This window comes from Lepisosteus platostomus, chromosome 3 (assembly GCF_059453375.1).
Source record: "Lepisosteus platostomus isolate fLepPlt1 chromosome 3, fLepPlt1.hap1, whole genome shotgun sequence".
NCBI lineage: Eukaryota > Metazoa > Chordata > Actinopteri > Semionotiformes > Lepisosteidae > Lepisosteus > Lepisosteus platostomus.
Genome location: NC_142613.1, coordinates 63,816,078 through 63,839,777, shown reverse-complemented (window position 1 = coordinate 63,839,777; position 23,700 = coordinate 63,816,078). Strand labels below are relative to the sequence as shown.

The 23,700-nt window shown below is 38.9% G+C and overlaps 2 protein-coding genes across 3 annotated transcripts; one reads left to right on the top strand and one right to left on the bottom strand.

The window, feature by feature from the left end:
• Positions 1-11: 11 nt before the first annotated feature.
• On the top strand, positions 12-7,914 carry atraid (all-trans retinoic acid induced differentiation factor). Its single transcript, XM_088626408.1, has 7 exons — positions 12-167; positions 1,276-1,406; positions 2,780-2,848; positions 3,062-3,133; positions 4,374-4,495; positions 5,146-5,246; positions 6,924-7,914. Exons 1-7 carry the CDS (start codon positions 72-74, stop codon positions 7,026-7,028), a joined length of 696 nt encoding a protein of 231 aa, XP_088482534.1. The 5' UTR covers positions 12-71; the 3' UTR covers positions 7,029-7,914.
• A 1,102-nt stretch (positions 7,915-9,016) lies between these two features.
• On the bottom strand, positions 9,017-23,246 carry eif2b4 (eukaryotic translation initiation factor 2B, subunit 4 delta). Of its 2 annotated transcripts, XM_088626402.1 has the most exons (14): positions 23,104-23,246; positions 21,424-21,464; positions 20,920-21,079; positions 19,207-19,401; positions 18,688-18,770; positions 16,866-16,907; positions 15,508-15,599; positions 15,173-15,287; positions 13,891-13,967; positions 12,476-12,578; positions 11,530-11,657; positions 10,912-11,089; positions 10,017-10,197; positions 9,017-9,568 (listed from the first exon to the last, which is right to left on the bottom strand). In XM_088626402.1, the coding sequence occupies exons 1-14, from the start codon at positions 23,162-23,164 to the stop codon at positions 9,369-9,371; spliced, it is 1,656 nt and encodes a 551-aa protein (XP_088482528.1). In that variant the 5' UTR covers positions 23,165-23,246; the 3' UTR covers positions 9,017-9,368. The 2 variants fall into 2 exon arrangements, with proteins under 2 accessions (XP_088482528.1, XP_088482529.1); XM_088626403.1 differs by lacking the exon at positions 16,866-16,907.
• Between the last annotated feature and the right edge of the window lie 454 nt (positions 23,247-23,700).

Below are 23,700 nucleotides of genomic sequence, written 5' to 3'. Positions count from 1 at the left end.
AGAACTGCGGAACCAAAAATCACGTGATTCCCGAATATATCTTGTGACCCGGACTATCTCTACAGTAAGAGATGGGTAAAGGAGCTCGCCGGGTGTTTCTAGTTGGTATTATAGTACTTCTTTTTTCTATTTGTGCTGTTCCTGGCAATTCGCAAACTGTGTACAAGGTCAGAAAAGAATACAAATATTTTCGATATGGTTATGCTTGTTAAAATGTAATGATACTTCACTATTTTCAAAAATCTGAAATAAATCTGTACGGTACTCGTAATTTGGAAGCCTATCGTAACGTAATGTGTATGTAATTATGATTATCTTAATCGTATGTTTTGGGATTATGCTATGATTAAAGGCGCTATGTATAAGGTTGGCTTTTAACGATGGTAATGTTAAATGTCATTACAAACGACGTTGATGTCGTATAATAAAATTACATTATACGACATATACATTGATATATGTACTGTATATATGATAATATGTATGATATATATGCTAATATAGCTACAATACTGCAAAATGTGTTTATGACAGCTTCCTTGAGCAAAACAAAGTGTTGTGCCTTTTGTTAAAAAATATTGGTGACTAAAATCTCGGAGATAACAGAATTATGAGATGCAACCTGAACTTCAGCCACAAATAAGGAACTTGAAGGGTGCTGAGAGCTTTCTTGCTGCTACTAGCCAGATAGGTTTTGTGTGTTACCACCTATAAGAGTAGTTCAGATAATCCCATTTTGTTCAGTACTAAAACGTTTGCTTTTAAATTTCTATATTGGTCAGGAAAGGAGAGCTGTAATTAGGTGAGTCAAAAACTGCTCATTATTAATTTTGAATTGTGAGGCTGGTAAGGTGGTTGTAATATTTTAAAAAAGTGTTTTGTTCAATCCACTGGCAGTGCTTTTAAAAGGAACAAGTTCAAACCACAATTTAAACACTGAAACACAAACTAGAGGACACAGCTGGAAACTGCATGGAAGTGCATTGCGCACTTAAGACAAGTGCGTTTAAAACCAAGAACAGGAGACACCTCTTTACCTTTCTTCATTTAAGAAATGTGGGAGTATGGGACAAGCCACCTGGCCATACAGTGGAAGCCTTGAATCCGATGTCTTTCAAAAAACCTCTGGATGAGATCCTTGGATCGATCAACTGCTAATCACCAAATGGGCTGGATCGACCGAATGGTCTCCTCTTGTCTGTGACCTTTCTGATGTTCTTATTTCAATTGCGTCATAAAGATGGTGGGTTCCTGTTGTCTTTGCCTGTGTGATAGGTGTGTAGCCGGTGTGAGGGGGATCTGCGGAATGGCACAGCAGTGGGCGATCTCTGCCGGTCGAACAGCAGCCTTGAGAGGGAGGGCCGCTGCTGTCTGCAGAAGCAAGCTTTGCCCAGCCCCATTATTGGGTAAGGAGTGTGGCGGCTGGTGTGAAGCATAGACTGTCTGGTCCTCCTTCATTTCACAAAGAATTTCCTAGGAGGAAAATATAAGTTGTAACACCAGCAGCCATGTCACCCTGGACCTCATAACTGGCAACCCACTGAATCTCAGCAGGTGTGAGCCTGGTCAGTACCTGGATGGGAGACCTCCTGGGAAAAACTAAGGTTGCTGCTTGAAAAGGTGTTAGTGGGGCCAGCAAGGGACGCTCACCCTGCGGTCTCTGTGGGTTCTAATGCCCCAGTATAGTGATGGGGGCACTATACTGTAAAAAAGGTGCCGTCCTTCAGATGAGACGTAAAACTGAGGTCCTGATGTTCTGTGGTCCCAGGGCATCTCTCGAAAAGAGTAGGGGTGTAACCCCGGCGTCCTGGCTAAATTTTCCATTGGCCCTTACCGATCATGGCCTCCTAAATCCCCATCTATGAATTGGCTTCATTCCTCTGTTCTCCCCCCCACTGATAGCTGATGTGTGGTGAGTGTACTGGTCCACTATGGCTGCCGTCACATCATCCAGGTGGATGCTGCACATTGATGGTGGTGGAGGGGAGTCCCTATTGCCTGTAAAGCACTTGTGGAGTGGATTGTCAGGAAAAGTGCTATATAAGTGAAAGCAATTATTATTATTATCTGGCACCGTGGCACGTCCTGTTAACTTACTGATCTTTGAAGACAGGTTATCCACCCATCCATCTTCTAACCACTTTATCCAGTACAGGATTACGGGGGGAGCTGGATCCTATCCTGGCAAGCAATGGGCACAAGGCAGGATACACCCTGGATGGGATACTAGTCCAGTGCAGTGCAGACACACACACTCACACCAGTGCCTGTTGTCCCAAAAGCCAGTGAACCTACTACATACTACATGTGTTTGGACTGTAGGTGGAAACTGGGGCAGCTGGAGGAAACTGAATTGAACGTGGGGAGAACATATAAACCCCATACAGATAGCACCCCAGGAATTGAACTCGGAGTCCCACTGCTATGAGAGAGCAATGCTAACCACTGTGCCACCATGCCGCCCAAGACAGAATAGTAGAAGTAAATGCATCTGTAGGTGCAGGGGAAAATTGTCACTTGGGTTGAAAGGTGTTTTCTTAATTTTCAGTAAGTCAAAGTCAATGTTTCGAATTGGCTGTAACCCAACTAGATTTCACTGCCTAGCTTTTGTGTGTTATACCTATATATATTCTATGAGTTCCTGCTTTATTTTTGTGGGTTGTGATACAATGGGGACAAGAAAATATGTAATCGGTATCAAATATAAAACCATTAAATGTCATTTGCACTTCTTGTTTGGCAGGTGGAGTAGTTCAATTCACCTTTTTTTTTTTCATAGGTTAGACCTATGGAATTGCTCTCTAACGCAAGTTGAAGATCTACATGAGGCTTCTGCAGCTGTTATAATGTAAGTTTAGGAAAATTCTTTTTTTTTTGTGGAGCGTGTTATTAAAAAAACAGCTAAAAGGTTTTGGATAAACATATTCTAGAATCCCGCACTAGTATTAGTAATAATCTTTAGTTGCATATGCAGTTTGTGAGCCCTTGCCTTTGGGGAGGTATGTCAGTTCCAAAGGCTTGAGCCAAGCCGATCTCATCCCTTGCTGTTTATTTTATACAGAGACCTCTCGGACAACCCCTTAATGAACGTTTCTGAGTCAGCATTTCAAGGATTTACACGTTTGCAGTATTTGTAAGTAATCCAGTGCTGCTTTTCTATGCTGAAGCATTAAGATAATTGGATTCATTTATGTGTTATTTTTGATTCTTATATCAGAAAGTAGTAAGGCTGCTGTTAAGTTAGTACAACTGTTGCCACTCTATAATACATTGTCTGGGGATTAGAAGATCGTGATACTGCAATGAATACTGGCATTTTTTGCAGTGTAAACAAGTTTTATCATGTAATAGGAATCGACTTTCCACCACTTAAAAGTATACTCCACTCTTTTACTTCAACTATATTGTTACTTTTAAGGGGTGTTACTAACTTGTGCCCGTTGCTTGCCACGATGAGCCCTGGCTCCTGCACGATCCTATGTTGTTTAAAGTGGTTTTGAAAATGGGAATTTGGTTATGATATCCGCTCATTGAGTAAAAGCAATTTCTTAAAGTTTATTAAACCATAAATAGTTCTGTAGTACAGACGTGGGTCATGTGGCTCTTTTCATTTTCTTTGAAAGGTTTGGCGTTGCAGAAATGAGGAGGCAGTATCTTAAAAGACAAATATTTATTAAGCGAGCTTATCGCCAATCAAGAGCCGTTTAGTCAAATATTTAGACCAACTAGGACATACACAATACCTTAAAATGCACAACTATTTGTAGACTCTTATTTAAAATGGGGGTTCTGACAGTGCATTACTATGAATCTCTCCCCTAGACCCCAAACTTTAAGTTAAAGAACAAACAAGTGGACATACATGTTTGTAAGGGTACATTGGACTGTTTTAATAAATATGTTCTCTACCGATGAACCCGCTCCCGAAACAGAGGAGAAAACAATCTTTGGTCCCATACAAAGGTGATCCAATTAATGAATCTGAAAAGCTCCTCCTGGATTTACATACAGTAATTAAGAAAGTACTGATCATTTCCCTAAATTTACATGACATCCCATCAGTATTCAACACCTTATAGATTTAAATTAATCTACAGTAGGAGGAATCTACAGATATCTGGGTGGTGTAGGCCAGCTTCCTCATTCATATTTCTTTTCCTGCTCTCCTGCTGAAATATTCACTGGCTTTCTTTCTGTTCCTTGCTGTCTGTAATGCATGTACTGCACAGTAGAAACCAGAACAGAGTAAGATGACTGCAGTTTGTACTTGTGGATGGCTGGTCTTTTCCCACGTGTCTGTGTTGTGTGGATATTTTCCTAAGAAGAATGTAATGAGCCTGGAGGGGAGATTAATGGTTTTGTCTCTGTTCTAGAGTGTTGCCATCAAACCTGGAGTGCCCTGGGGGGAACACATCATGGGAGCATGTAGCGTTAATAGGAGAGACTGTGATGTGTGAAGGCCAGAAGAATGCCTGTAATGGAACTGAAGTTGTGTGTATGTCACAATTCTAAAACTGATACCATTGACTGCTTTTGAAGCTCTGAGATAAAAGTGCATTTTGTTTTCAGATTCTTCTCTCTCATATCCTTACTGTGTTTTCCAACATTTTTCTTCCAAATGTTATCAAGTTCAGCATTTCTAAATGAACGTCTAGCTTGATATGAAGATACAAATATGGATGTCTTTATTGTATTGTGTGAGTCAAGGGTACTGTTAGAAAATAGGTTCCATAAAGACAACTAGTAACAGAGAAGTAAAACGCTTAATGACTAACCCAAGTATAAAGCCTGAAACCTAAAGATATTGAACTCAGTCTTTCAATTAATAATCTAAAGCAGTGGTTCTCAGTCCTGGAGTGTCTCTGAGTCTCTTCCAAACATACCTTTAATCTCCAGTGCTAATTTGTGGCTTTAAGTGATTTGTTTGCAGTCTAAACAAGGAAGCAGATCAGTTACTGATATCAATTAGCACTTGTGATTAATGGCCCAGCTGAAACAAAAAACAGCAGATATATGGATAACCCAGGTCCAGGCATGATCTAAGAGTGAACCATTGAGCTAAAGAGTGAATGATACCCCGTACATACAGATTTTTAAACATTTTTTAGAAAAAAAAATCCATTTCTAATATTAATATCATTTCAGCCTGGTTTTGTCCTGAAAACTCACTCTGCAAACCTGATGGCCCTGGTTTGATTCAGTGTAACTGTGCAGAAAACTTCCATGGATATAAATGTCTCAGAGAGGTAAGAGGTTTTTCTCTTCAGTATTGGTGTGAAATCTGGACTCCCTAGGGCAGCAAAAATGTTAACAAATCACTAATCAACATGAATAATCTTGATACTTGCTGTAAATAAAATTTAATATTTTCTTTGCCCTGGTACGAAAGATAACGTGATTTACAGGAGCACATGATAATCAAGTTTCATTTTGTAAGACTTATTGTACCTATTTGCGATTTTACTAGATGCTTTCAAGCAGCTTGAACTATGTATTGTACAGGAAAGTTATGAAACCTGGTTGTGATTATTTGACTAAAACATTCCATGTTTTCAACTCACTGTTATAGCAACCTGTATTTACTGGATGTCGTGTCAATGGATAAACCTCTGTTCTCTGATGTCGGCAGAAAATTTGAGTTTATCAGTTTGCTTAGCAGTTATGTCTTACAGGCACATTCAAGCTCATCTTTGATGGGTGAAACAGACATCTACTGAAATCGGATTCACTGTGGGCTAATTTGTTTTATTTGATTTGACAAGATTTAAAACCCACAAAGCATCTCAGGGACACTATCAGTCTTTATAATGATCTTTGAAAGTACCCTCAGATTCCAGCACAGCTTGAGCGAGGTCACAGGTCATTCCCCAATGTCAGGTTTTAACATGGCATTAGAGGTTTTAAAGCAAAATAGTTATCACTGCAAGGGGTGTACATACCTCATCTTGACACTCTGATGTCTTTGCAAGAGAGGTTATCCTTAGTATGAGAGCATTTGATTCAAAATCAAGTGTGAATAAATTGCTTGTAAATAAATGAGGTTTAGTAACTATTAACTGCTGAAAACTAAAACTGAATACTAGGTTGAGGAAATGAAAAAATATATTTATGAGGTGAAAGTATAAATCTCATCTTAGATGTTATGTTCTAGGAGTTAACATTTAAGTTCCTTGATCTTCCTTAGATTTATTTTAAGGTGTGTATATATGTATAAACATTTTGCTAATTTTGTTGGTCACTTTAGAATTGTGTCCTTAAATATGGGAAACACAATAAAATGATCTCATTCAGTAAACATTTAGGCTTTTGAACTGAGGGTTAAGGTGTGAAAAACCAAATGCCCTTCCAGCTCTACAGTCACACTGTATATCTCAGTTTTACAGTGAAATGCAGTAATAACTGTGGTTGTTGTGAGGCTTAAGATTTTGGGTAATTTCCATCATGTTCACCAGTTTCAGATAACAGTAATTTTGGACTACAACTGACCTTAGGTAAAGAAGTCTACTGCTAATCCCAATCTTTAAGATCACTCTTTTTTTGTCTTGAATGTGTAATAGAATCAGCATGGGGGAGGATGCATTTATAGGCACCTAGTTTATTCAGAATAAGCAAATGAAGTTGGATTTGTTTTGTCACAATCGGTTCATAAATTCTGATAATTTGATAATCTTCCTAATTTGCTCAGTAGCAAGTTGGAAGTGGAAGTTGGCTAAGCACTATACAACTTAAGAGAGAAATTTGAGGCATAATGAAGAAGTTGCTCAACAGCAAAATAAAAATAAGTACTTTGAAAGATATTTTGCCGTTACTTGAAATGTGTGAAGCAATTCACTTACATGACAAAAACCATGAATATATTGACATGAAACCAGGTAGTGTTCATGACCTCTGAAGTATGTCTCCCCGTTTTGCTTTCCCTGCAGGGTATGTTCCCCATGCTGAAAGTGTTTGGAATTCTGGGAGTGGCCACAGTTCTGGTCTCAGCTGTGTTGTGGTTCACTCAGCGGCGAAAGGCCAAATCGTTCTGATCTCCTGTTCATCAGCCTGAGAGAAGGCATGCTGGGATCTATGACACACAGGCAGCTTTGTAAGAGATGAACAAGCTGGACATGAAATTACTACGATGTTACTCAAAGACAAAGTGTGTTGGGAAAGGAATTTCATATAGTTTTTAAGTTCTGCTATGGAAGGTAATTACGGTGAACTGACAGCAGGAAAGCTCTATGAATTTGCAAACCCACGGTTATTGATGAGAGTGAACCTGAGGGGATTTTTTGTATTTTCCTGGAAAGTACCATTTATTGCATCATCAGTTACTAGCACAGGTGCCTTGAATTACCAAACAAAATGTGAAATTAACAGTTTAAGAATATATTTTGGTTATTAAAGTTCCTGTCACTTGAATTTTGATGCTTTGTTCTCTTTTCTCAGTAAGCATTAATGTTAAACATCTGGAAAAGTTAACTTTTGCTTATATCAAATGTGATATAATACACAAGGTCAAGGCACTAAAAGATTTAAAATGAAATGTGATACAAAATGCAAATGCATAGTGTGACACAAGATCCTCCCAGACTGTTTACAGGGCTCATGATGCAACATTTAAGCAAAGTGAAGACATAGCTTGGTGTGTATTTTGTTTGCTGCATAAAACTGTCAAAACTGGTTAATCTCGTATAGTATTGTCTACCTAATAACTTTGATGTGAAAAGATAAACAGTAATAGATTGCATTCTGTCTAGTGTGACGGGTCTGCAAGTGAAAACTTCATCAGGAGAAGACAGTGGATGGGCTGTAAATGTTTCTGTGCAAAATGTATATAATATAAATAGAACATAATGTTCAATGTATTGTACAGTTGGACTAAAAAATGTCAATGGCGTATGCCATTAAACTTCAATATTGTGATCTGAAGCTTGGTTGTGTATTTGTCCTAAGAGGTTCTGAAACAATGCTTCAAAACGAAATGAAGTATGAAGACGTCCAAGTATGAAAAATTAGTGAATGATGAAATATGAGTGATCAGTCTATTTGGTGACTGCTGAAGTCTTTTTAAAATGCAGTAAAATTACACCTTCTCAATTCCAGAGAAATACCATGGCCAAAACAATCGTAGGGAGGTTTTGCCAGATGATTATGGAGATTATAGGTTTCAGTTTGGTGTATGTATATTTTCACCAAAGTCATTTCAGTTAAATTCCTGAGCTTCGGTCATCCAGTCAGTTAACATTACAGTACATGTCAAGTTCTTAAGAACCTGATACCACCAGCTGACTGTGATCTGGATTCTCTCCCAAATGTCACAGAGGTCATCGACAGAGTCAAAACAAAATGTTGATTCCGACTTGCATGGGTATAGGAAGTTGCTGATTGTATGCAGTTTCACAATGAAAAACTGATAGAACACTAAGATTTTAGGGGACTATTGTACTTGAACCCTTGCCGAGTTGAGAGTGCTTCAAGCACTCATGTCCAATCCACACGAAGAGATAAAAATGGGATGAATTGTATAACAGGAACAAAATAAAATGATAAAGCTTAATGAAGACTGAAGTCTTTTAAACAACTGCAACACAGTAAAAAGCAAGTTACTGTGGATAGTAGCTCTTGGACTAACCAACCAATCAACACACAGCAGCCTTCACCAGACAGAATCACCACAGTATAACAGTCCATCTGGATTTTTTAATTTACTCTCAGGTTTTAGTGCTGGATTTGTTCCAACTTGCTATTCCAATGCTTGCAATGGAACTCTTGATTGTTATTCTCACACCTGAACTCATTTTACTGTTGTTACTTTTAACTGATTTAATAGGGAGTATCAATAGGTGGAAACCTTTTTCCCAGAAGACCTATCAAAATAGTGTGAAATGGACTGGAACGCTCCTCCTTTAGGATCCAAAATTTATTTATAAATGTATAAATTAACTTTGGCTTACTCTGTAGAACAAATGACATCTGATCTTCAAAATCTGATTTCTGTCGGCCTATAATAATTTTCATATGAAGTATGAAGTCTTGAGCATAAGGACAGTGCTTTAATTAGAAGTTCAACTGCAGTTAAGTACAAATAAATGCAATACACCTGCATCCTCCATGGCTGCATTCTTTTTCTATTAATTGATCATTTTAAATATTTAACAGTGATGTAACTGCTAGAAATAAAATGCTTTGATATAAATATCATGCATTCTTTTAAAATTTCACTAAAGGGAAAAAATATGTTTTTCCTTGTCATTAAGCATGGATTCAATTTCACTTTTCCCAAGTAATATACATACTTGCTTTGGTCATGATACAAACCAAATTAAAAAAATCACACATTGAGATAGAGCAGCTGTAACACCTTCAGTGCTCCAAGTGCTCCTTTACTGATCTACATTCTTCACACGCAGTACCACAGGTACAGAAGTGCAGGGGATCATGCCCAAGTCTGTGATCACTAGATCCACAAAGTCTGGTGGCGTGACGTCGTAGACCAAGTTCAAAAGGCGGAGTGAGCTTATTTCCTGCCATTTCTCCAGCTGCGTATTTCCTTTCCGTGTCACAATCAGGTCATCTGGATCGTCTGGAATAGAAGGAATAACTGGTATTAAAACCAAACTCCATTTTACTAACTGCTCTACTGAGGACTCAAATTTAGCCGATGTTAGAACATTCTTTGAGAATCCTGAATTCTGTCTGACATAAACTGTTCCAAATTATTCATGACCTGCTCAAAGTATGACATGATGTGGATGCCCAGTGCGATCAAAAGTTTTCATCACATTCTCAAACTTTGATTTTACTCATTTCTAAATTTCAGGCATGTCTAACTCAAATATGCATTTTAATTAAATATACTGGTAAGGTATATTTGTTGGTTTGCACCAACGTAACAAACCTTGTAAAACAGGTTGATTTGACTTGGGATATTTTGCATTCTAAAAACTGACAATGTAACTTATGTATATTCTCGCAGGATCATTTTTATAGGGACCAAAAGAATAAAACTAGAAAAAAAGAAGTTAAAGTACCAAGTTCATTGGATACAAATGAGTCTGTTTGCACTCTTTCACAGAACTTGTAGGTCTCGCAGCACACCAACACAGGCACATTGTATGCTTTGGCAACCAAAGCTATTTGAGATGTTCCCACCCGTGACATCACATAACCATTGGCCAAGAGTGCGTGGGCACCAACAAACACCTTAGACACCTAAAAAAAAAAAGAATAGACAGAAATCAGTCAATCGGGCAGTGTCAATTTGTCAAATCTCTAAAAGTTCAAAATTTTTATTGCAATATCTGCTGCAGCAGAATTGCATGGTAGCATAATCCAAACAAATGATTTTCATTATTTAGAAAACTTAAATTATGACAGCTCCAGTTCCTTCCAACAGTCCAAAGACATATTGGTAAGTTAACTGGCTTCTGGAAAAAACTGGCCCCTGGTGTGAGTGTGAGTGTGTCTGGGTATGCCCTGTAATGGACTGGCATCCGGTCCAGGTATATATGCCACCTTATGCCCCTTGCTTGCTGGGATAGACTCCCGTCCTCCCCTGCACCCCTATACTGGAAAAAGCAGCTAAAAAAACAGATGGATGGTTGAATCTTGACCTTCTTGATAGAATCCTCAGTTACGGAAGTCTGGAAGTACATTTCTCAACATCCACCATTATAAAAGCACACACTGTTGAAATGACATGACACACCTGAGCTTTAAGAAGAATATTTATCAGTACAGGTATTTCTGAGTGAATTACTTGCACAGTAAATCCACAACTGGTCTGTTTCCCATGGCAGCACTATAACTAGGGAATAAGAAAGGGGTTAGTGCCATTGTAACCTCTTTCTGAGACTGTGACTCAAACAGAATACAGCAAGCCTGGCATCGTGCCCATGCCAAAGACAGAGACTGACGCTGGCTCACCTCGTGCAGTATGTAGGAGATGGCAGTGATGAGGACATAGGTGCAGCAGATGCCCTTCCTCACCAGCCTCCGCAGGGCCTCCCTGCCCTCCAGCCTGGGCCGGCTGTCCACAACAATCACGCGGAACTTCCTGCCCCTCTCGTAGGCATCACACAGGATGTAGTTCACAAGGGAGGAGCTGCGACAAAAACAGATCTGAGGTCAAGACCATCCAGCTGTTGGGTTTAGTGTTCTAGCAGGCTATAGCTGAATACTAAAACTGGCAAGACAGCTAGTTGACGAGAATCGTGACAGCACGTCAATGCCTTTAAAATGATTATTTGAATTACAGTTGTTTACATTGCTATCTTCAGGTACAAATATTTCTAAGTCAAATCAGTCTCTCTCGAAATCAGGTTTAGCTGGTTTTAAAAGGGTAGTGAACATGCGATAAATACGATTCAAAGGTCTCAAATTACTGAACCAGCATTCATTACAATAGTCTACACAAACCTATCTATATACAACATTCCAGCTTCAGAAGTATCTAAAGTTTGCTTAATAAAATAGACATTTGTCTCTTGGTTGTGTGGGTATCTTTAAAATACCCTCTATCATTTATTTTCTTAATTTTCTTACCACCCATAGACTAAGATCACATCTCCGTCACTGATTTTCTCAAAGGCAGATTTGGAGATGGCTTTCGCTGCCAAATGAATCTTCTCCTCAATATACCTATCGATACAGCTCAGCAGTTTAGACTTTGCCTTGAAAAGAAAGAATGGATCAGTTCACACTTTGTCAATGTACAGAGTAAACAGTGAAAAAAGTTTACTATAAAAAAAAAAAATATACTCCACATAGAAGGTGCTCTGACATTTTATTGAACAGGTGCGGCAGGTAAATTCATTAGATCCTAATGAATTAGAATTTGTCATCAATATCGGATCTATTCAGACAATTACGTAAGTAGCTTGTGTTGCCAGGGTTGGAAACAATACAAGCTGTACATCAGCAACACATGCTTTACACCAGATTGCAGATTCTTGTCTTCTCATACAGCATTGTCCATCAGGGCCCTGTTCACTGGGTTCCGATTCTCACTTGCTCCACATTGTACCAGCTCATTTGACAAGTGCTCGAAATTGAGTAGGGCTTCCACCGCAAAAGTTTCATATTCTCATCGTGCACGAAAGCTGGAATTTTCTAACATTAGGAATGTGCAACAGTTGAGGTCACAGGACGTGCCATTAATCTGCCATCAATCAATACTAGAGGGAGTTCTGTAGTGTAAAGACACTCCTGCTCAGACCTTCAAACTTACTTTTTGTTTGGTCTCTTCTATACCACGTCTGTACCATCATCGGGACGTGAGCAAATTAATACTTATGGGAACAACAATAGTGGAGTTCTGCGTTTCAGAAAACTACATAAACATCAGATGAACTTAATGATAAATCCACATCAAGTTGCTACTTAGATTTCACCAAAATATGGGAAAGAAATTTCATTTTGGTTGCATTTGATCATCAGAAAACTAAAGAGTTCTTCCTGTTATAATTGAATGGCATACATCTGATCTCACCTCTTCTTCTTTGCACTGGCTTGAAATGCTGGAAATTTCTTTTTTTAGATACTTGATTGCATTTCCCATGCTGGCAGAGAGAGGTCGACACTGATTGAGAAAACTGCAAAAGCAGAGAGAAGTTGGTTACAGATAGAATGAATCTATCCGTGGAGGGTGACTCTATGCCAGAATGTAGAACTAAAATTGTGGCAAATGCAGATGATGGAAGGAAATAGGGCAATAGGGTGTGTAAGGTGGACAAAAAAAAGGAAGGAGTGCTTGAAATAAGTTTCTAGCTACTTTATCCAGTACAGGGTCACAGAGGAGTGTAATCCAGCAAGCAACAGGCTCAAGGCCAGATAAACAGAAAATAAATAGCTGATTTTATCACATGTTGTTTTTCCATTATGGAATTAACGTCTACTTTTGAAGCTCATACAAGGACCGAGCCCTCCGCCTCAAAAACCAATTTATCCTTAAGTAAATAATTCTGAAACACAATCAAATTACAGATATTAAATACAGTCTAATAAATATAAATATATTTCAGGCAGATGTTGGCCATTGTAAAGAATTAAGATACTTTGTTTTTATGTTTTATAATTGTTTATAAAATTAGGAAGCAATGTTTTGTACAACAAATGCTAGAAAGGTAAGGTTGAAAATAACTTTTAAAAAACCATTTAATCCCTTACACAAATCCCTTTAAACTGTAAAGTATTATTTTATTAAAATTAAAGTTTAGGGACAATAATGTGAAATATTCATCCATGAAAGTAGTCTGTGTAGTGTACGTATGGTTAATATATATTAACATTACCTTTTTTACATCTTGCTAATTTTAGAGAAAAATACCTTACATATGTAACTTGCAACTGTAATAGATGTTAACAGATTACTTTTAAGAAGTCCCCTAGCACTCAGTCAGTCCCAAAATAATGCTGAACAGAAACTATCTAGTTTCAAGGCCTGTACAAAATCTCAGACACGCTCAATCTATATTGTAATTTAGACTTTCTGCTTTTTGATTTTAGTATCCTTTTTGATTTTAGTACCAGAGTTACAAGCAAAATGCCTAAATAAACCACTAAGGGCTCAAGGTAAACGTCTTATTTAAACATAACCATCCAATGCATCTGGGCGGTATACCATTTTCAATCGGTTTTATACTTATTAGAAAGGAGAAGCGGAGACAATGTATATTAACCAGTTTCAGAAAATGTGTTCAATTTAACACGTACTGAATCTTCCTTCTTTTACACTAATATAATAAGGGCATATTAAGACACTGTGTGTTTAGTTAGGCATCTCAAATTTCAGGATAGCTGTACTTTTCACTCACAATTATACAGTTAAAAACAGCCTGAATTCTGAAATTTTAATTACAGGAAAACATTACTTCTGGTCAAAAGCACAGGAGGTTAGTACGGTACCTGATATACGGCTTCAGTTTGTTGACAAGGTCTCTGGACAACTCCTCATTTGGGGGGGTCGTATAGTCATGGATAATCTGTACAAATTAATTGGCAAAGCTTTTTCTGATGCACACAAATAAAACACGCATTCAATACTGCAAAACTGTAAAGTCAATTGGGTTACTTTTAATTAGTCAGAGAGGTTTAAATCATTTTGTATTTCAATCTGATTTCAACAGCATATATGATTAACAAAATCTGAATCTTCAAATGCTTCCAGCAAATGTAATGCAAGATTACCTCTAATGGAGTTGACCTGTCATTACAACTCTGGATGACAATGTGCAGCCACAAGTGAAGTTTGTGCGCTTCACTTGTGGACCACACCACTCAAGAGGGTGCTAGTGACTCTGTAAATTGGTGTATCCAGGATGTTTTTGTTTTACTCTGGTGGAACTTTGTAGCTAACTAAACATGTAGACAGCATGCGTCTTTTAAATTAGAGTTCAATGAGCTAAGTTTTCCTTTTGATTTGCTTCTTAAATTTGAAGCCTGAATAGAACACTGGGACCCTGTGCTTTCCTCCTGTCTCCGTGTAGACAGCAGTATTACCACATTCTAACCTGTTCTCATTAGATTTCAAGAGATAAGTTAGGTTTGGCCTTGTCAATACTGGTTTGGAAGACCTCCAGATAAAGACAGGTTGCTGGTATAAGTGATGCTGGTAAGCCAATAGGCAGCACTTTTCCCTCTGAACTGAAATTTCCAAAGTACCCTAATATGGTGATCTGAGATACTGTGTTGTGGGAAGCATCATTCTTTGGGTAAGTCCTTTAACCTACGTACTTACTATCTGTGGTCATTAAAGAGCCCATGGTGCTGTTCCTAAGAATAGTCGTGTTATTCTTAGAATAGACACAACAGACTGTGTTATCCTGGCTAAATTCCACTCTGAACTTGCACAACTGAGCACTCTTAAAAATCACCCTCAATTCTATTAGCGGAGAAGTGAGAAATTGCTATAATTGATCTGCTGTGCAGTGGATACTATTAATATTATTCATCTACCCATTGGTAGATTAAGTAGGTAAAGTGTTATATAAATGTGAGAAACAGCTAATAATAGTTATTACTTAATGTGATAAGTTACCCATAACCATGACTGAGTCAGGATAGGAGAACACAGAGGGTAGGCAGGTGAATACAGATCCAATTACCCATTTATTGTGAGCAATTAACAATAAGGACTGATCAAGTGCTGGAAAGTAGCAGCCTCTGCCTCTATTCAAGTGTGAAGTACCTGCTTGAAGCTGTGTAACAAGGCTATACAGCGGGAGTTGGACCCTGCAATGATGCCATGAGAATACTGCAGCCCTAGGCGCACAATAGAGGGGTGGATCACTGTGGAGGGAATGCTGCAAGTAAAAATATGACAGAAAATCAAACATCAAAACTGAGAGGTGAAGTGACTGCAAAAAGGCACACAATGCAAGTAAAAAAAAAAAGAGTCATCCTAAAAATGTTCACTTTGTCAGAGATAAAATACTAAGAACCACATATAAACTATTTATTTTTTTGTACAGAAGTGAAGTCCTACAATTTTTTAAACACCTTTGGAAAAAATAAGAAGCCTACCTTATCTGCTGGGTCAGTGGGGCTTTTCGACTGTACTGATGCAGATGGGAGAAGAGACTGACTTTGTGGCCGTACTCGGATCTCAGTGGAATCTAGAATAAAGAGCAGCAGCTGACCATTAAGTCGCCCAGTCTTGACACCAAGGCCTGAGGAACCCTGTGGTGGAGGTTTTTCTGCACTCAAGAAAACCACACAAATCAGAGCTTCATCTTGCCATAAGTTTGCAGGAATCACATAACATATACACCCACTCCTTCTTTTATGAATGATCGCTTTACAAAGTTTCATTCAATGTCACAGACGTCTCGGTATTTGAATTAATATTTTCTGAGACTTTTTTACTTTCACAAATACAGATCTGATATACCAGGCAACAGGAGGAGGAAGAAAAACCCACAACACATACTGCCCAGTGTCACTCTGCTCAGGGGATCGATTATCCTTCACTTATCATGGAATACTCCGCTATACTGAATTCCTTTTGCCAACAAAACTACAAAACGCAATGCACGTATAGCTACAAAGGAAACTGAACAGCGAAATACAACTATTATTTGATTATATTTGTAGAAATGAAAAAGGAGAATGTTTGACAGATATCTCCCCCGCAGTATATCTCGTACCATCGACTGCATTAACATTTCTTAATGCAGAGAAAATAAAACAAATTGCTATAAAGAGCATGTTTTCTTACATAGATATGTGGTACTGGTTACTATACCGTAGGTATTTACAAAATTACATTTTCCATTAAATATTTACATTCAGATATAGCATACGTTATTTGTTTTATCATTTTACACAAAAAATCCCCTAAGTGGGCCAAACCCCTAGGGTCAACAACGCAGTCTGAATATTTAGATTTAAAAAAATGTTTAAATGTTTAAATGTTTAATGTTTAATGTTTAATGTTTAATGTTTAATGTTTAACATGCCCCATTCATAAAACAAGGAAGTGCTTGTATCACGTATACTCATGATCTAAAGAACAAAAATAAATGCTGCACATAGCTTCAGCAGTTTAGATGATCAGATAAAGATTTGGATATGTCCTGGACCGAAACTTCAGCCTGGAAAACCCAAGGGCTGTGATGTGCTAGGCTCCCTGCTGCAAACAAAAAAAACTCAAGCAGAGTTCTGAAAGGTTATTATTCAGCCCACCAAATAAAACAATGAAAATGTCAAAGAAAACAATTTAAGGTAGATCAGCTTAATTTCCCCGTCACTCATGAAGCAGCACAGTCAGTGTTATCTATTAAATCTGCTGAGAAACAAAACCAAAAAAGACACTTGGACTAACTAATGACTACTGAAAGCAAAGGCACTCAAACAGACACGGTCCGATCTCAGACCCAGACCTTGACTCCAGACACTCTCTTACTGCTGCCTCCTCGCAAAGTCTGAAAGAGATGGGGAGCACAGTGCACCCAGTGAAAAATAATAATACCTTACACTTATATAGCGCTTTTCTGGACACTCAATAGCACTTTACAGGTAGTGTGGACTCCCCTCCACCACCACCAATGTGCAGCATCCACCTGGATGTTGCAACGTCAGCCACAGTGGACACAGTACACTGACACCACATCAGTTATCAGTGGGGAGGAGAAGTGAGTGTTGAAGCCAGTTCAGAGATGGAGATTATTAGGAGGCCACGATTGATAAAGGCCAGGGGGAAATATGGCCAGGACACCGGGATAACACCCCTACTCTTTTCGAGAAACACCCTGGGATTTTTAATGACCACAGAGAGTTGAGACCTCGGTTTACATCTCATCAGATTACTAAATTACTATACTGGGGCATTAAGACCCACACAGGGTGGGTGCCCACTACAGGCCCCACAAAAACTGGGGCGGAGCGGTGGCTCTGTGGTTAAGGATCTGCGCCTGTGGCTGGAAGGTTGTCTGTTCAAATCCCGCAGCTGGCAGAGAAATCCTACTCTGTTGGGCCCCTGAGCAGGGCCCTTAACCCCAACTGCTCCGAGGGCGCTGTACAATGGCTGACCCTGTGCTCTGACCTCATGCTCTCTCCCTGTCTGTGTGTCTGTGTCTCATGGAGAGCAAGCTGGGGTATGCAAAAAGACAAATTCCTAATGCAAGATAATGTAAAGGGTTAATAAAGTGATGTTGTTAAATAGCTCTTCCAGCAGCAACCTTTTCCCAGGAGGTCTCCCATCCAGGTATTGACCAGGCTCACACCCGCTTAGCCTCAGCAGGTTGCCAGTTGTGAGTTGCAGGGTGATATGGCTAGGTCAAAACATCCTCACTTGCAGAACTCAGTACCTAAATAAATTTACAGGGAAGTATACAAAACTAGATTTCCCAACACGACTTCCTAAACTACATAAAAAATACTGAATGAAAAGCATGTGAAATGATACAGCACAAGTACTGTTGACAAAGCAGTATTATGCTTTTCAAGGGTAAGAGCAAGATTCAAACAGCATGAGGCTCTATTAACTACTGATTTTTAAGAGATCTAGCTCATACTATTATTGTTTACCCTTCACCTAGTTTTTTAAACGAGCTCTACAAAGTTGTACAGAAAGTTTAAGATTTTTTGCAAATCTTCATCACCCATAGTTCATTAGGCAAGGTTGGTGTAACCTGGAGAAGCCTTATACCAGGTTTGTAAGTGAAGTGAAAAAGGCATTCACACTCTACACTACATGATAATACTTCATCAATTTCCTTACGGGATTAATAAAGTATTATCTATCTCTATCTATCTATAATGGAACATACTATACTGATTTTTTTCCAGGAGTAATATTTCTTGTTGCGTTTAAGCCAAAAGTGCCTGGAATTCCTGCATTCTTCAGGAGCACATCAGCTGAACCTTCAGTACAAATACATCATCTATCATTTCTTAAGTACTTCTATTTCATCCTGTTAAAATATCTTATTATGCTAACATTTATAGTCCATGTAGCATTATGTAGCTTGGGTATGTAGCAAACCCAGTCTAATCTGAAATTGGCTAGATGCTCCTAACTACTAGAAGATGAAACTAGGATGCAATTATTTGAGTAACTGGAGATTTTTTATTTGTTTCTTTAACCCAGGACTTAGGTAAGCCCCAGAACTCAGGTACTATCACGCTGCATAACAGCAGTCTTCCCGATGCCTCACGCGCCCAGCTGAAAACAGACATTGCAGTATTTTGCCACTTTTTCACCTGTTGCCTTTCCAATTTCTTGGCCAGCTTCTTCAGCACTGCAGGATCATCCACTTGAATGTGCTCTGGAAGCCGCTTCACAACTACAGTGAAGGAGAGGGAAAACCAAAGTTTGCAGTAGGACTTCCAAACTCTAATCAAAAGACTGTTGATATCGTTCATCCAATGCCAAACCAATTCATCCCACAGCCCCAGCTGTACAGTAATACCACAGAGACAATGTTTCTATAATCTTCTTTACCTCAACAAGAAATTGATTAATTTTTAAGAGATCACTCCATTTATGGAAGGTATGTGAGTCAGACATACTATTATGTAAAGAAACAGCTACTTTTAGTACTTAATATATGACTACATAAGACACATGTGGGTAAGCAGACAATTACACATTAATATATATGCCCTGATATGTTTTCATTAAAAAAAAAAACGATTGGATACATGATCAGCACACACTCGCTTTTCACAAGAACACTGTTTACACAGAGCAGCAAATCTAGGCTTTTAACAGAGCTGTACCTGGCTGTGGTTCACTGGGAAGAGCCTTAGGCTTGGCAGTAGAAGGGGGCTGACCGGGGTCTTTTTTGCCTGTTTTGGCAGCTCGGTCCGCTTCCTGCCGGGCTCTTCTCTCTGCACGCAGCTCTGCTTTGCTCTTGGCTGGGGCAGACTTCTCTACTCCTGCTGGGGCCTCAGACACCGAGCCTAACTGGGGAGCTTAAAAACAAAGCAATATCCACCGCTGGTTCAAAAAGCAAACACTGGTCAGGGGTTCACAGCTGTGTCATCAAACAATGGGCTACTTTCACAAAAGCCACTCCAATGTATTTGACAAAAAAAGTAAGAATAAAAAACAATATCACAGCCTAAACGCACAGAATTTTAATTGGATTGTTCAGTCATGAAGTAAGAAGTAGAAACAGAACATGATATTTTATTCTGGATTTGGTTGACATTCCAATAGTTAAGTAAACTTGGTTCATTTTAAATACATTTTTTTTTTTAAAACGTTGATGCTAGACAAACACACAGTGCCTGATCTACCCACCCACACTCTTGTACGTCTTGGGGAATTGGTCCTCACACTGATTGCTTTCTCATTCAATAACTTTTATCAGCAGGAAGGGACCCAGCTATTTAAATATTGCTGTCGACTGGGTAAAAGAACGCGTCTTCACTTGCCTACATTGGCTTTGTCCCTGACCTCTACAGGTGATACATCGATGACTGCGTCGGTGCTGCCACATGCTCCAGTGACCAATTAGAGCACTTTCTGCATCAATTCACCAACTTCCACCCATCCCTCAAAGATAAAAAGCACTGTGAAAACAGTATTTTGACCCTGAGCCGTGTAACCAGTGAGTACCGCCACGCGAGGGTGCCCCTCAAATACTCGCGCACTTGAAGTCCACACGTGCACTACGTCACAGAAGTGCGGACTTGGAGGAAGTGCTTAGAGCTCCGTACGAGAATTGGGACACGACATAAGCATTTCTGAATGTCTTTTGCAGCTTCTACAGGGTTTACTAATCATCTTACTTTGGAATTACATGCAAATTTGATGAATTTGTTAGCCAGAATCTAGATCATTGATATCAATTAGCAATAAGTGTTGACCAAATCCCAGTGGTTCTCCACAAAATACATCACCCCAGTCAGAACATTTCCTCTTATGTTTCCCCTCAGTTTCCTGTTCATTAACTAATTCTTAATCCAAGTATATTTATTACCTTGAATCCTTGTCATCTACAATCTAAGAATTAATCTTATGATAGACTTTAAAAACCTAATTAGAAATATTGTATGCTCTGTCTGTATTCATTGCCGCTGTTGCACATTCAAAGACCTCTAATCTATGCTGACTGTCCAGGTGATCCTTTAGCGTAGCCCTAATATTCCATGTAAAAGAAGTAAGACTAGATTATCGGTCTATAATTACTAGCTTCAATTTTATCACTGTTTTTACACGTAGGCGCTACATTAGCAACTTTTCATTCCGGGGGTATTACCCCAGATTTGAGAGAAGGCAGGAAGAGGTTTGTTAATGGCCTATAAATTACATGAATTGTTATGTAACAAATAAGGTTCTGGTGGTACAGGAACACTGCAATGATTAAAATGGCAGCAATTCAAAGTCCTCTTTTAGAATGAAAAGTTCTGAACCCCTGCATGTCCCTAATAGGATGGTGGAAACCCTACTCTTCTGTCAATGTTAAGTGCACTCGCAGCCCCTACCTTTCTGTGTCTGGGTCTGCTGTCCAATGGCAGGAACAACTGCTTTCTTATCTTTCTCATTGTCTGCAGAACCCTTGTCCTCCTTCTTGTTTTTCTTCTGCTGCTTCTTCTCTTTTCGCAGCCGTTGCTTCTCCTCCTTGGACAGCTCCTTGCCCTCAGCCTGAGAGTAGCAGGTGAAACCGATTGTAAAAGAGCAGACATTCAGTTCTGTCGTGAACAGAGCTTGCCAGGCGGGACTGCCGCTGCTGATTCACTGAAATATCTCAGGAAAAAGCCCTTAGAATGCTGAGCTAACAAGAATACACAATACAAACTGGTTCCCCTTCTCCATTCCACAACTGTTATTGAAACTGTTTCATAGAAGTCTTATCATTCTGTTGAACTTCATTGATATAATTTCTGCAGCAGTTGTCGCTAACCAAATACCAGCCACATGCTGCAATGAAATGGTTATTATTTTCAGAAATCAAAAGGTATGGAAAATTATGTCACTAACATACTTACTTTGCAGATTAATAAATCTTTTTTCTTTGGGTCACTTTCATCTGTAAAAAAAAAGAAGAAAATTAATAACAGCAGCACTTTAACACAAGATCTTTATATCAACTGTAGATGTGAATTCACAATGCTTTAAGGTGGCAGAATACTGTAAAGGATTGTGAATAGACAGCATCACCTTAGTATTCATGATGCATCACTTGTCCCATCCACAAAAAATACAGTTCATAGCACAGCTGCTATAGAGGGTTAATTGCCCCTCATGGCAAGAAAACAACGGGAGTCTCTCCAGTAGAGACATTTGCATGTCGAGCCCTTTGGTCTTATTGTCATAATTTGAGCCTGGGTTGTGTCACTTGCCCAATGGTTCTTAATGGTAGTTCTGAAGGCAAACTTTCGGTGCGGATCCTAATTCCAGCTGAGCTCTACATCACTAAATTTGTTATGTAATTGATCTACTTGATTGTTAGGAATTTTATTTAACTTGCTTCTTCAGTCAGTCCTGAATGACAAACTATTTCTAACAGCTACAGCATAGAGAATCTTATGCAGACTCTACTCAAAATGACCACATAAAAGCTGCCTATACAGCTCTTATAGTTCACCAATTGATGATAAACAGACACAAGTAGGAATGATACTCTATCAGACAATCTGTGTATTTTTTTTTCAACCTTGAAGAGGCACAAAAACAACCCAGTAGAAAACTGAACTCAATTAGCCTGTGATTTAGAACTTGCCTGAAGACAAAATTAGACACCAGAGGTCTTTTCCAGGATCAGGATTGTAAAACACTGCACTAGCCCACTGTGACTGGGATTTCACAAGCAGCAGCACTCAGCCAATCAAGCACATCCACCTGGGAAACCCCAGTCACAGTGGGCTACTGCCGACTGTGAAAACACACCATTACTCCAAATCTCACTCCTCTTTGTTTTGGAAAAAAAAAAAAACATAACTTCCTCTTTATACAGTCTTCGGAGATATCACTTACACCTAAACTTTCTTTTTATAGGCAATAAAATAGGGAGTATTTTATAGGCACACAGCCACTAATAAAAATGCTCTGATACAAGACAAAGGGTCCATACTTGAATACTGAAACATCAAGACAGTTGAAATAGTGGTGGTTTTTACTCAAATAATTCTAAACAGGGAGGTCAAGCAAGACAAATCAGGGCTCCTCAAGATATCTCAGATGCCTTGAATACAGGAACGTTCAAGTCTTCTAAACGCTAATTTAATTACCTCACTTTTCTGGTAGGGGATTCTCTTTATACTGTACATGTACCTAAATGCCTGCCAGACATGGACATTTCTGTATCTGATGCAATGCACATGAAACGTGACACACGCTTCGGCTCCTGCATGTATTTTACTATAAACGTACAACTGAATTAACAAAAATGTTGCACTCCACTAACTAATAGTAGCAACACCGCAGCAGCAGATCTATATCCTCAGTTTCTAATGTAAGAAAATTCTGTACATGACAAAACGTACAGTTAACAGTGTGGTGTAACAACAGTGCAGACCTGACCATCCATATATCGGCATACACACAGGCCAATCTTCTATCGCCCTAGCTAAAAACAAACTCCTTCTGGATCAAAACAAAGCTATTGTTACAGGCTGAGAAACCGGCTCACTGTTCTTATTGCGATCGAACAATTTCCAGGACCTTACCTTGCAACGCTGGGGTACTATCATTCCGTTGCACCTGGCCTCTCTCTCCTAAATCAGCCATGTTCAGCAACTAGAACGGTACAATTTGACACTCGATCCCATCATTCCGTTCTCCTCCCATGATTCAGTGCATTTGAACAACACAGGAGGTCCGCTGGAGGACCCGAGTGACGTCAGAGGTATTCCGGTTAAGGATTGTAGCAGTGAGCTAATTCGCCAACCGAATTAAATTTATTTCTGATGAAAAAGTACTAATGTAACTAACAACAAACATTTTGTAATCTAAATTTTATAAAAAAGGAAAAATCGCCTTAAGTGCTTTTACATTTTCTCTCCATTCATCACAGACTAATTCAGAAATGTTTGTAGTCTTCGCTTTTGTTTTCCCGTAACGGTACTGTAAATGTTATGCAAATTAGAATTTAGATGGGATCACAATAACATTTATAGGACAAGCAAGTGACTGCAATGATAAATTATTTTTAATTTCTCCCCCCCTCTACGGCAAAATTCATTAATGGTTATTTTTTTTGACATTACGAGATTAAAACTATGTGTGGCGATGTGCAATAGAACCGAAAGCCGGAGTATGTATCT

Bases quoted from the DNA above. Each gene is read 5' to 3' on its own strand.
- eif2b4 (XM_088626402.1), bottom strand. From the start codon at position 23,164: ATGGCTGATTTAGGAGAGAGAGGCCAGGTGCAACGGAATGATAGTACC. The intron at 16,908-18,687 runs GTGAAAAAGTGG...CATCTCTTTCAG, and splicing joins AGAAATTGGAAAGGCAACAG to ACTTTGCGAGGAGGCAGCAG. The intron at 15,600-16,865 runs GTCTGGGTCTGA...TCTTTATTCTAG, and splicing joins AGAGAGTGTCTGGAGTCAAG to ATTCCACTGAGATCCGAGTA.
- atraid (XM_088626408.1), top strand. From the start codon at position 72: ATGGGTAAAGGAGCTCGCCGGGTGTTTCTAGTTGGTATTATAGTACTT. The intron at 168-1,275 runs GTCAGAAAAGAA...CCTGTGTGATAG, and splicing joins ATTCGCAAACTGTGTACAAG to GTGTGTAGCCGGTGTGAGGG. The intron at 4,496-5,145 runs GTATGTCACAAT...ATATCATTTCAG, and splicing joins TAATGGAACTGAAGTTGTGT to CCTGGTTTTGTCCTGAAAAC.